We start from the raw sequence: 12,001 nt of genomic DNA, 5'->3' as shown, positions 1-12,001 counted from the left end.
GGCCCCGAGGTTTTAAGTAATTAAGCCAAGGTCACAGCTAGTAAGGGACAAAGCCAGCCCTAATGTATGTGCTGGTCCACTCCCAGGCCTTCTTAGAAATCATTTTATAGATGAAGAGATCAACGTCCAGAAAGGAAAAGCAGCCTGTCCAAGATGACACAGCCAGTCCAGAACAGGGGCTGGAACTCACCTGCCCCCTGTGCCTCACTGCTGTACCCAGCTGCTGCAGGGAAGGAAGGCCATTCGGCTTGGGGGTGGGGGGTCGGTGTTGGTGAGGAGATGTGGGGGTGCCTTCTCCTCCTTGCCCTGGGGCTCAGGCAGTAGCAGCCTCAGGCTAGCATGGAATGAGGAATGAAACTCACCATTTTCCATGCTCCCGAGTCTATGGGGGAGAGCGTAGTTAAGAAGAATGAGGAGAAGGCAGGCAGGGGTGACCCCAGAGCAGCATAGCCAGCCAGACTGGCAGCCCCCCCTCCCCCCATGGCCAGTGTGCGGGCATCGGGGCTGTCCTTCCACATTCATGTGCATTCAGCTTCAAGCCGCAGTCGCCCGCAGGAGCTCCAGGTGAGTAACTGCTCCTCCACCTCCTGTGCTGGGAAGAGCTACATCTAAAAACAAAGGGCGCAGCACCAAAGCAAGGGCCGCAGGACTCCCTTCATCCTACGGGCCCAGACTGCAGGACGGTTGCTTTTATTTGTTTTCATGGGAATGGGTGTCAAGGAGTCAACGTTTCTTGCTCATTTCATTAAAAACTTTATAAACGGCATTAATAAGTAGATATAAAACAAATGACAAACAGAGGGACTAAATGAAATTCCCAAGGGTTCAGCCGTTGAATCAGTAACCAACTGCGGCTTTGCTTGGTCAGATCTCCATATATGCAAATTCGGGACAGAGCTTTAGCGCAGTGTTTTAATTAATATTTATAAATCACAGAGCACCTTAGAGAGGGCCAGGAAGCTATTTATATGATCATGTCATACAAATCACAAACGCTTTTGAAGATCGCTGCCTACTCTGCGTTTTGGTCTGCGAAGTAAGCGAGCCTGTCCGTGTGTCCCCCACAGGTGTAGTGCTGGCACAGCGACATGTCGCCGTCCAGGAAGGACCCCTGTACCGCACGGAGGGCTCCCACATCACCATCTGGTGCAACGTGAGCGGCTACCAGGGGCCTTCGGAGCAGAATTTCCAGTGGTCCATTTACCTGCCATCCGCCCCAGAACGGGAGGTCCAAATCGTCAGCACCGTGGACTCCTCCTTCCCTTACGCCATCTACACCCAGCGAGTCCGCGGGGGGAAGATCTACGTGGAGAGGGTCCAGGGGAACTCAGCCTTGCTGCATATCACCGACCTGCAGGCCCGGGACGCCGGGGAGTATGAGTGCCACACGCCCAGCACGGACAACCAGTACTTCGGGAGTTACAGTGCCAAGATGAACCTCGTGGGTAAGGAGATGACGTTTCCCGTGGCTGGCATCCCACCCCAGTGAGTCTGCTCGGGGTGCTATACCCAAATGCCACAGCCCAGATGGCTGACACGACAAGCATTGATTTCTCACAGCTCTGGAGGCTGGAAGTGCAAGGTCAAGGTGGCAGGCACGGTTGGTTCTGGTGAGGGCCCTCTTCTGGGTTGCCAACCTTTGATTTCTCGTTGTGTTCTCCCATGGCAGAAAGGGAATGAGAGAGCTCACTGAGGTCCCTTTCCAAGGTCTCCCCCTCCATGACCCCATCACCTCCCAGAGGCCTCACCTCCAAATACCACTGGGGGTGGGGGAAGGAAGGATTAGATTCACCATATGGGTTGTGGGGGAGGGGAGGAAATAAATACTGAGTCCAGATTACCGAGTCCCTGCTTTCCAACTTTACTTGACTAAACAACAACAACAACAAAAACCCAAAGCTCCTCAGATGTCTTAGTGGTTAACCAGTAGCATGAGTGAACAAAGGTCGTGGGTTCCCTTGTAAATCCCTCGTAAATAGAAGGCTGGGGCTAAAACAAAAGATCGAATGCAGGTGTTAAGAATTCCGAGAAGGTTAACTGACCCTGTAGCTGGTGAAAGGAGATAGGAAAATCGAAGGCAAGGACATTTGTGGTTGATGATCTGCCTGAAGAAGTGATGGAGGTGGAGTAGAGGACATCCGCTAGCAGAGAAGCGAGACTGCGCTTCTGGGGCTCTGGGGCTCTGAGACTTGCAGGCATTGCTGAGTCAGGAGGGAGTGCACCTGCAGGTCCTCGTTCACACCCGGAGCCACTCCCTAGGTCCTCCGGCTGCACAAGCAAGGGATTGTGCACCAGCTGTCTCCCTTGGCCCTAGTACCCCCTGAATGTTGGAGGTTGCTGGTGGGAGGGGACAGATTTCAGTGTGGACGGCTGTGGGCCACCAGGCTTGCTGATTTGGAAGAGTCAACGATATCAAGGCTGGTCTGTTTTTCCGCCCAAGTTTTAATCTCCAGTTTTTATTATCACAGTTCTGCTTGGAAATTATATCTTGAGCAGAAAAACAGAATAGCTTTATTATGGTTGACCCTCTACATGGGTGACCATTCCACCCCAGTGCTGTCCACACTGAATTCTCCTCTCCCCACCCCACACCAAACTCACTTTTCCTTTCTGTCGGTCTGCATCCTATCGAGAGGCCTGTGAGACCCAGGCCTGAGATGAGCTCAGTAAGAAAACACATACTTGTTGTGACTGGGGTGGCCCCAGGCCAAGAAGGGGGGTGTTGAGTCTCCAGAGTACAGTTTTGTTTTTGTTTTTGTTTTTTAGATTTTATTTTTTTATTTGACAGAGAGCGAGATCACAAGTAAGCAGAGAGGTAGGTAGCTCGATGTGGGGCTTGATCCCAGGACCCTGAGGTCATGACCTGAGCTGAAGGCAGAGGTTTAACCCACTGAGCCACCCAGGTGCCCCCAGAGTGCAGTTCTGACCAAGGGGCCATGGGGCCATGTTCTCACTTGCCAGAACTGAGGCTTCCTTCTAACACGGACCCCTCTGACACATGAATTACAGGAAAATTCCACCTACCTGATGATCAAGGTTGTTGTTGCTTTCCTCTGCCAAAGACTTTTTTTTTCTTTCTCTCTTCTTCTTCTTCTTTTTTTTTTTTTTTTTTACAATGTAGCCTTGCTAGAGCATTGCATTGCTGAAGTGAGTGGGGGGGAACATGGGGGTGAGGCAGTGAGAAGGGAGGAAGTCAGCGAGGTGCACAGACATGTGAAAACGCAACTTCTAAGAACTATTTCCTTTTGAGGATCGGTCAGAAGCCAAGCGAAAGTATCTTGAAGCAGTACCAGAAGGAACAACAAAATCTCATTTGGCCTAAAAGAGAATTCTTGTTGACACGGTATTTTTAGAGAGTTCGTTTACTATGAGGAACGAAGTACGTCCCGCCTGTGTTAGCCAAGTGTTATTAAAATAGCAAACAGGTAAGTGTTAAGTGCCAAAAAATTGCAGTCCAAATCCACGCAGGAAACTCCTTCTGTTTCTGTGCCATCCGGGGTTGACCGAGGCCTCCCGGTGACTGCTGAAGGCCGTGTGGGGTCAGTGGCTGGCCCCCCCGGCAAGGGTGAGGGTCTGCAGCTTTGGGACCATGCGCCCGGGACATTTCTGTGTTGCAGTGATTCCTGACACCCTGCAGACCACGGCCGTGCCCCAGACTCTGCACAAAGTGGAGCAGGACCCCTTGGAGTTGACGTGTGAGGTGACCACGGAGACGTTCCAGCACAGCCACCTGTCAGTGGCCTGGCTCCGGCAGCGAGGGGGCGAGAAGCCTGCAGAGGTCATTGCCCTGAGCCGAGATTTTGTGCTGCACTCCAGCAGCGAGTACGCCCAGAGGCAGAGCCTGGGGGAGGTGCGGCTGGACAAGCTGGGGAGCTCCACATTCCGCCTCACCGTCTTCCACCTGCAGCCCTCCGACCAGGGCGAGTTCTACTGTGAGGCTGCCGAGTGGATCCAGGACCCAGATGGCTCATGGTACGCCATGACCCGAAAGCGGTCCGAGGGTACTGTGGTCAACGTCCAGCCCACAGGTCAGTCTCTCTCTTGTTCTTGCTGGTGGTGGGGGGGGGTTGTCTGATGCTAGGAGAAGGTGCAGAATCCTTCTCTGGTGACCTCTGAAAGTACTAGGAACATAGAGGGGCCTGCCTAAAATCTGACCTTCTAATGACTTTTGGAGAGGAGGCAGCCAGCCCAAATCCTGCTTACAGATAGGGTTTCTTGGGCCCATGGGGTATTTGATATTTTTCTTGAATTACAGGTTCATTTTTAAAAATGGGAAGATTTCACATAAACTGTTTTGTATCTTATGAACTGGGTTCCCAGGGACTGCCCCCCCCCCACTTTGATGACATTACCTGTTTCGGTGACCAGTCCTATTTTATTTGTAGAAGACATTTGAGATTATGAGCCTTCCATCAGAGGTCTGAAATTATGATCTAGGGAAATTTTGGCTTTAATTATGATTTTCTATATTAATACTATGTCCTTGGTGGTGTTTTATAATTTCCAGAATGCTTTATCACGTAGTACTTCAGGGTCCCTCAGAAGTTCTGCAAAGTAAGTCAGTGGTGGGGCAGATGCAGAGGGCAGTGGCTTTATGATGGGGCCCCGGGAGAAGTCCCAGGGCAGGGCATCGAGGTCCGCCTGGCGAGTATCAGATTCTCCCATAAGGGCTTTCACTCATGAAAGACCTACTAAGGGGGCTCCCTGAGGAGGCTGAGTTGACATGTTTATAGCTGGGGTGAGAAGATGATGACTCCATGAGCAGAGATCCTCTCTGACTCCCCACACTCTCCGACTGCCCCATGCCCCCGAGTCCAGCCGTGATCTGGAGCTAATGTCTGTCGCGGGCTGCCTTGGCTGGGCAGCAGCAGGCCTTCCACGAGACCTTGAGTGCCCTGACTTTGGTCATCGAGCCATCATCGAGGTGCAGTAAGCAGCCCGAGGACGTTCCTGTGTTGTTCCTCACCTCCAGGAGGAGCTGCGGTTGGAGGTGTGGTTTATGGGAGATGATCTGTGGTACATTTGGGGTCTCATCTTCAGGACCTGACCTTAACCTCGCTGTCCTGTTTGCTACACACAGTCAGTGGTCTTGGTCTTCTTGTGTCCGTGTAGAGCAGTGCTTCCAGTCTACCCAATGGTACAGATTCCTGAATCAGGCTGCTGGAGCGGGGCTCTTGGGGGCTGGGAAGCTGGATTTCCAGTACACATCCCAGGTGATTCTTCTGCTGTCTATGTTGTCTGGCACAGCTCTACAGGTAATAGGGCAGAAGGGATTCTCTGGACAGCGGATGGGCTTTCATGAGAAGGATCGGCTCCGGGAAAGAGAGTGCTTTATCTGCTCTGTCGGGCCCAGAGCCGTTAGCAGCTTTTGGATCTTCCAGTACTAAGACATCTGGGGAAGGCACTTCATTTCGTATTTATCCTTTCCCTTTCTGGTTGGCTTTAAGATCAGCTTCAGAAGTCTGGACCAAATTTTGAATCTTAATGCTTTCAAATTAGGTGGCATCAGTTAATCTTCTTTATTTTAATCTTACCAATTTGGGATTAGGACTTTTTGAATTTGCCCAGCAAATGTATTCAGACTAAGCCAGCCAAGAGAAAACTAGATGCAAAAAAAAGTTGATGACTTTACTCGGTGCCCCCAAGCTTTTCAGGTTCCACGGTTGCAGCCGCATCCGGCCCTTCCCTTAGTTCCTTTCTGTAAACATTCAGTGAGTCTCTGTGGCGGTGAAGGTCCGGCGAGAGCCGCTGGGGATTCGAAGATGAACAGCTCTTGGAGCCTGCCCTCAGGGAAGGGGCAGCTGTGAAGGCCTATGGCTCATGGGGTATTCTGAGGTCTGTGATGCTGTGTGGATGGTGCTCTGGGACACAGTGACTAGGCAGTGCCCTGGCGACCTGAAGTTTTCCCTGAATGGGAGAGTGAAGGCGAATCCAGGAAAACCAGCAAGGAGGACCAGTGGAGCTGAGTCTGAAGCTTGAGGAGACACCAGAGGGGCAAGCTTAAGGGCACAAAAATGTGTCCCATGTTTGGCCAGCAGACAGGAGTCTGGCATGGGTAGAGGTTGAGGCCCAGAAATGAGTGACGAGAGGAGGCCTGAGGCCCACATGCTGGAGTGGGGAGCTCGGCCTTGACTCCATAGCCCCAGTGTTTGCAAGCTGTCCTTCTTGGGGTCTTGGGAGCCCCCTTAGAGGTGCCTGCCAGGAGGTGGTGGAGGAAGGCACACTGAGGGCCACAGTGTTCCCTCACTGCCCTTAACCAAATGTTTTCTATATTGGGCAACAAAAGATTTTACATAAAGAAACTGCCCTTTCCTCTGCCCCCTCCCGAGGACTGTTTGAAAACCACTGCTTCAGACACTTGTAGGGGGAAATAGAGATTTTCAAGCAAGGAGTGACACTATGAGTTCTGGGTTCCAGAAGGACAGAACCCCAGAGGCCAGCTGGAGGTTAATTAAACAGGTCGGTCCTGCCGTGGAGAGACCAGGTAGGAGGGAGCTCTGAGACCAGGGTGGGTGGGCGGCAGTCTGGAAAGCAGGCAGCGGGTGCTAGAGATGGAAGAATGGGGAGCACCACAAGGAGCAGGAATCCACGTACTGGCCACCCTGCGGCCAGGGCTCTGGGGGATTCCTTGAATTGGGATGGGGAGGGAAGGGGAAGGAAAGGTATTAAGAACAAAGTCCTGCTTCAAAGCCTCTGCTTCCCGGTCGGTGGCAGCCCTGGTTGTCTTTTCTTCTGTTTTTGTCAGTTTCAGTCCAGGACTCCATCCTTCACGCAGAAGCTTACAGAGATGCTCAGTACATAAAAGCACTGTCCATGCTGAGCCTGGGAGGGATCAGGGCCTGGGAGGAGCCGTGTGGTGGTAATTGCAAAGGCCCAGGAGAATAGCAGCAGTGAGAGGTCAGAGGAGCAGGTCTCGGTGAGAAAGAGAAAGAAACCAAGGGGTCAGTCAAGCAAGAGGAGAATCAGGAAGGAAGGCGTCATGGAACCCAAGGGAGGAGAGTGGGTCCAACTGAAACCTGCTTGAGAGAAGCCTTTGGTGCAATGGGTCAGGGTCACAGTGGGCAGGGGAATCACTGAGGACATTTGCTAAGACAGTGAAGTGTGGGAGAGGGGCCAGAAGCCAAACTTCAGGGAGCTGAAGAGTGAGGGCATTGGGAAAAGCAGGAATCAGTTTCTGGAGGTGTAATTGACTGGGCATCATCCCCAAGGACCAGCTGCACAGGAAGGCGGTGGTACGCTCAAAGTCTTGTGTCTTCGACTTGGGAACATCAAGCTTCACCAAACCATGGGGTTGTCCCGCAAGAGTAGAAGAGTCTCTGGTTGCCACAAGTAGAAAGCCACAGTTGTAGCCAGCCTAACTCTGAGGAAATGGAAATGGAAAGTTCCGAGGTCTCAGGCACCTGTTTGCATGTCTTCCGTGCCATTTATCTGGAAGGCATGCCTTTTTTTTCCTCTTTTTTAAAAATCATTGATGTCAAGTGACTGTAATTGGGTTTACCACAGAGCCACTGTCTGGCCGATAACACAGGCACAGTTCCCTTTTGGTGTGTCCCTTTTGGGCAGGGGGTGACAAAGAGAAACTCACTTCAGTTCCCACCTCGTAGGACTGGTCTTTGAGGAAGAGGAAGCTGAGGCAGCAGCTATCCCTGGGGAGGCGAGCCCCTGGGAGTCATTGATTGGGGTTTGCTTTGTTAGGAATTTGGGATCCTAAAGGAAGGAGTTAATTTGCTGAAGAATATGGATGTTTGGAGCAAGACATCAGCCCATGGGAGAGGGGAGGGGAAGTGGTTGAGAGCCTCAGGAACAAGGAGAGGAAAAGAGGACTGGAAAAGAGGATGTCAAAGATGCATACTTGTGATCCCTGTGATTTTTCAGGGAAAATAGAATTTTTTTTTAAAGATTTTATTTTTATTTGTCAGAGAGAGAGAGGGAGAGAGAGCGAGCACAGGCAGACAGAATGGCAGGCAGAGACAGAGGGAGAAGCAGGCTCCCCCTAAGCAAGGAGCCCGATGCGGGACTTGATCCCTGAGCCGAAGGCAGCGGCCCAACCAACTGAGCCACCCAGGTGCCCCGAAAATAGAATTTTTTTTTTTTAAAGATTTTATGTATTTATTTGACAGAGAGAAATCACAAGTAGATGGAGAGGCAGGCAGAGAGAGAGAGGGAAGCAGGCTCCCTGCTGAGCAGAGAGCCCGATGCGGGACTCGATCCCAGGACTCTGAGATCATGAGCTGAGCCGAAGGCAGCAGCTTAACCCACCCAGGCGCCCCACGAAAATAGAATTTTTTATCTGCTCGAAGGGTGCATAGGACAGGGGGACAAAAATGGGGCAAAGGTCACAAAGTTAGTGGTAGAAGCTTGGAAATGCCAGCATACGGAAGGTAGTCGAGGTCAGAGCCAACAGGTCTATGAGGAATTCAAACATACCTGGATTGTGATTTCCCATCTTCAGGGGGTCAGAGCTAGACCTGAAAGAAGGAGGGACCTAGCTCCAGCCCTCCTACCCAAGGCCTCGTGGTTCTGTTTTCTGCAAACCTTCATCCTTCGTCTCAGCCCCCACTTCTGCCATGGGTGCCCATGAGGGGCGGTGAGTGTCTCACCATCTATGGGACGCTGTTTGCAGCCATGAGCCTTTCCCTCTCTGAGCACCCGCTCCTTCCCGTTCAGACAGCCAGCTCTCTGGAGGGTGCTTGGCCTCACTGATCATCTCAGAGGTCATTCACTTTCAGCAGAACTTGGTATCTTCCCTCTCCCTCCTTCTCTAGATTTGATCTGACAGGTGGTGACTGGTGGAGAGACATTCATTTTCACTTTGTGGAATTTTGTGCGAGCGATTGTCGTAATTACCTGTGTTTTATTTCCAGCGTGCACAGGGGACTAAGAACATATCTCTGTTATCGGTACATTTTCGGATATTTCTTAGCATTGGGGTTAGTGCCTAGTCCCCGTCTCTCACATTTCCATGGTGTGGGTTCCACCACATCGGCAGAAAATGTTTGTAGGCCTGTTGCTTAAATGGAGTTTCGGGGGGTATAGGTGAGAGCTAGACCTGGGTAAGTGATGTCAGGAATGATATTCCTTATTGACCTCTGGGGTCTAATCCTGGACTGCCTAGGCTACAGAGTCCCCTCCGTCTCAACTGAGATGGTGAGCCCCTTAGACTGTCTGGGTCTAGCTACCTTTGAGTTCTCTCCGAGATATTCAGGAGTTTCTCGGATCCTCAGATTATCCCTGGGCGTCAGTTGGATTTTTCTCCCAAGACTAGCGAGGACGTGCCTTCCCTGTGGTTAGCACGCCCCCAGAAGGCCCCGGTGGTAGGAATTTGCGGATACTGTTGGGGTAGCTGGGGGTCCCTGTGTTCACCCAGAATGCATCGTTTTGTTGTTGGTTTCCTTAGACAAAGAGTTCACCGTTCGGCTGGAGACCGAGAAGCGGCTGTACACGGTGGGTGAGCCGGCGGAGTTCAGATGCATCCTAGAGGCACAGAACGTTCCTGACCGTTACTTCGCTGTGTCCTGGGCCTTCAACAGCTCGCTCATCGCCAGCATGGGGCCTAATGCTGTGCCAGTCCTCAACAGTGAATTCGCCCATCGGGAAGCCAGGGGCCAGCTCAAAGTGGCCAAGGAGAGCGACGGTGTCTTTGTGCTCAAGATCTATCACCTCCGCCAGGAAGACAGTGGGAAATACAACTGTCGTGTGACCGAGAGAGAAAAGACGGTCACCGGGGAGTTCATTGACAAGGAGAGCAAGCGGCCCAAGAACATCCCCATCATAGTCCTCCCCATCAGTAAGTAGAGAGATGTGCTGCCACCTCTCCTGTCCCCTCCCCACCCCCGTCTGGTCTATAGCTGGCATCATTGAAAAGAAGTTGGGGGACAGATGAGCTATTTGGCAGTGGGGGGTTCGTGGAGCCCAAGGGTTCAGTCAGCGCTGGCAGAGAAACCCGCTAATCTTTCTCTCTCCCTTCTCTAGCTTGCCTGCCCACACTTAGCACACCCCCCACCCCCCAGTGACTCAGAGCACTGGGGTGTGTTTGCAGGCTGGAAGGGACATCCCAGAACTGAGCGTTAGCAGCCCTCTGTAAATGCTGGCTGGGCCAGCTCAGCTGGGAGGAAAATCAGGAATCTGGGAATGACTGTTTGCTCCCACGTGGGAATCAAGTGCCCAGAAGAAGTGGGCAGATGCCTACCTTAAAATATCACTTACAAGGGTTGGTCTTTTATGGGAGGATTTTCAGTCATAAAGCCCCTTATTTAAAAGGATTTGCTGTCTGCATTTTTGCGTATAAGGGTTGGCATTTCCCTAAGGGTCTCTTCCCTATTGAAGTTGTGTTTTAAAAAGTCAGTGGATGGGACCTCTCCTGTCTTCCTGGAGCATAGCCTTCCTGTGAAAGCTTAGTTGGTTTCCAAGGCTCTGGCCAGGCTCCCGTCTCCAGGAAAGCTGGCCTCATCTGGGCGGGGAGCCGTTGCAGCTGGGAACTGGGGACACTACCCACGTTTGCTCCTACCATGTTTACTCATCCCCTAGGATCAGGACGTTATTAACATCTCCGTTCTCTCATAGTTCTGTTTTTACTAAAAAGAGAGTTAAAGCTTACCATGCCCTGATTTTCAAACAGGACAGTGAAATTTTTAAACTAACCTTTAACCTTTTTCTCAACTGCTCCCCCTGTTCTTTCCCTTATCCTTGTTATGGCTCCCTCTATGCTTTGATTTTCCCTTTTCCATTTTTAATATAGTTCTCCACAAGCAAGAAGGATAAAGTAAACAGAGGGGTCTTGCCACTTTTTTCTTTTCTCACCCATGGGGTTCCTTTCTTTTGTCCTTATTTCTATATTTTTAAAAATCTCTCTCACACATCTAATAATCTCAAAATTATTTTGTTTCTTAGACTCTTATTTTATTCCTTGCAATGCCTAGCATGGTGCTTTGCGTAGGGAACGTGCTTGCTGAGTATTTGTAGAGTCGAAATGGTTGAATCGAATGCCCACTCTCCTGACTGTTTTCTGTCGGTTTGTGCTTGCCTTAACCACGGACTCTCTACCTTTAAATCTGCAACTAATTCCTCGTTGTGCTGTAAGGATCCAGGGAAGGGCAGCCACGCTGTTTTACTTCCTGTGTCTTTTGTACTAAGAGATTTCCCCCGACCCCTTCCAAGAACTTGTTTGATGATCTGTGGCCCTGCTATATTGCTTTTCCAGCAGATAACTGGGTAGTTAAAGTCCCTCAGCACCACCAGATCCTGCCCCAAGGCCACTTGGGTAAGTCTACCAAAGTACAGCGATCACATCGGGAATGGTGATAATACCTTGGATTTTAATGGCGCTTTTCCTTCCGAGAGCCCAAGTGCTTCCGCATAGATCACTTCTTCCTGCGCTCCCGCCCCTGAAATCCCTGTAGAGGCCACAATCCTATCCATCCTAGGAAGGAAGAAGCCAGAGCACCGTGCAGAGACGTGGCAGGACGAGTCCCATGAGCGGCTGAGTGTGCATGGTGTCAGGAATATTTGCTTCCAGCTCCAGACCCACTGCTCCGTGCTTAGCCTGTGCTGCCTCACCCACCTCCTGATGGGACATTTCACCAGCGCCCGTGCCGTCAGATTCTCATTAGTCTGTGCTAGTTCTCCCTTAATCCAGAGAGTTCTACACTGTTGGCTGCCTTTTTCTCAGACCCAGGAATGCTCGGAACTAGTCTTAACAGGCAGTGCAGCCCCTGGGTTCTTATCTGCCTAGGACCCAGCCCGCCAGCCTGGTTTTTCTTCTCTGAGGGCCACATCTCACCGGGCAGTTCTTCCAGGCAGTCCCCACCGGAACCCAGCCAGAGCTTCTGGAAGGGTCCGCTGGGGTGGCCAAAGGGAATGGCAGGGATGCTCTGCACGTTGTTCTTCGGCTGGAGGCAAGCGAAGGGACTTCCGTTGCTTCATGCGGAGTTGTCCTTTCAATTCCCCGCGTGGAACGATCTTGCTGGGGACGGGTCTTTAACTTCAAGAGGAATTATCATTA

At 51.4% G+C, this 12,001-nt stretch overlaps 1 protein-coding gene across 3 annotated transcripts in view; it reads left to right on the top strand.

The window, feature by feature from the left end:
- Positions 1-12,001, top strand: part of IGSF3 (immunoglobulin superfamily member 3) — a 95,259-nt gene that overhangs the window by 52,557 nt on the left and 30,701 nt on the right. For 2 of the 3 annotated variants that reach the window (XM_044238994.1, XM_044238995.1), the window contains exons 3-6: positions 1,068-1,445; positions 3,618-4,028; positions 9,398-9,787; positions 11,201-11,260. In XM_044238994.1, coding sequence (XP_044094929.1) covers positions 1,068-1,445; positions 3,618-4,028; positions 9,398-9,787; positions 11,201-11,260 — 1,239 coding nt within the window. The remainder of the gene's footprint in view (positions 1-1,067; positions 1,446-3,617; positions 4,029-9,397; positions 9,788-11,200; positions 11,261-12,001) is intronic. The other variant, XM_044238996.1, reaches the window with a different exon arrangement.

Source organism: Neovison vison, chromosome 2 (genome assembly GCF_020171115.1).
Source record: "Neovison vison isolate M4711 chromosome 2, ASM_NN_V1, whole genome shotgun sequence".
NCBI classification, from domain to species: Eukaryota; Metazoa; Chordata; class Mammalia; order Carnivora; family Mustelidae; genus Neogale; species Neogale vison.
The sequence above is the reverse complement of the archived record's forward strand: the minus strand, read 5'-3'. Positions and strand labels throughout refer to the sequence as shown.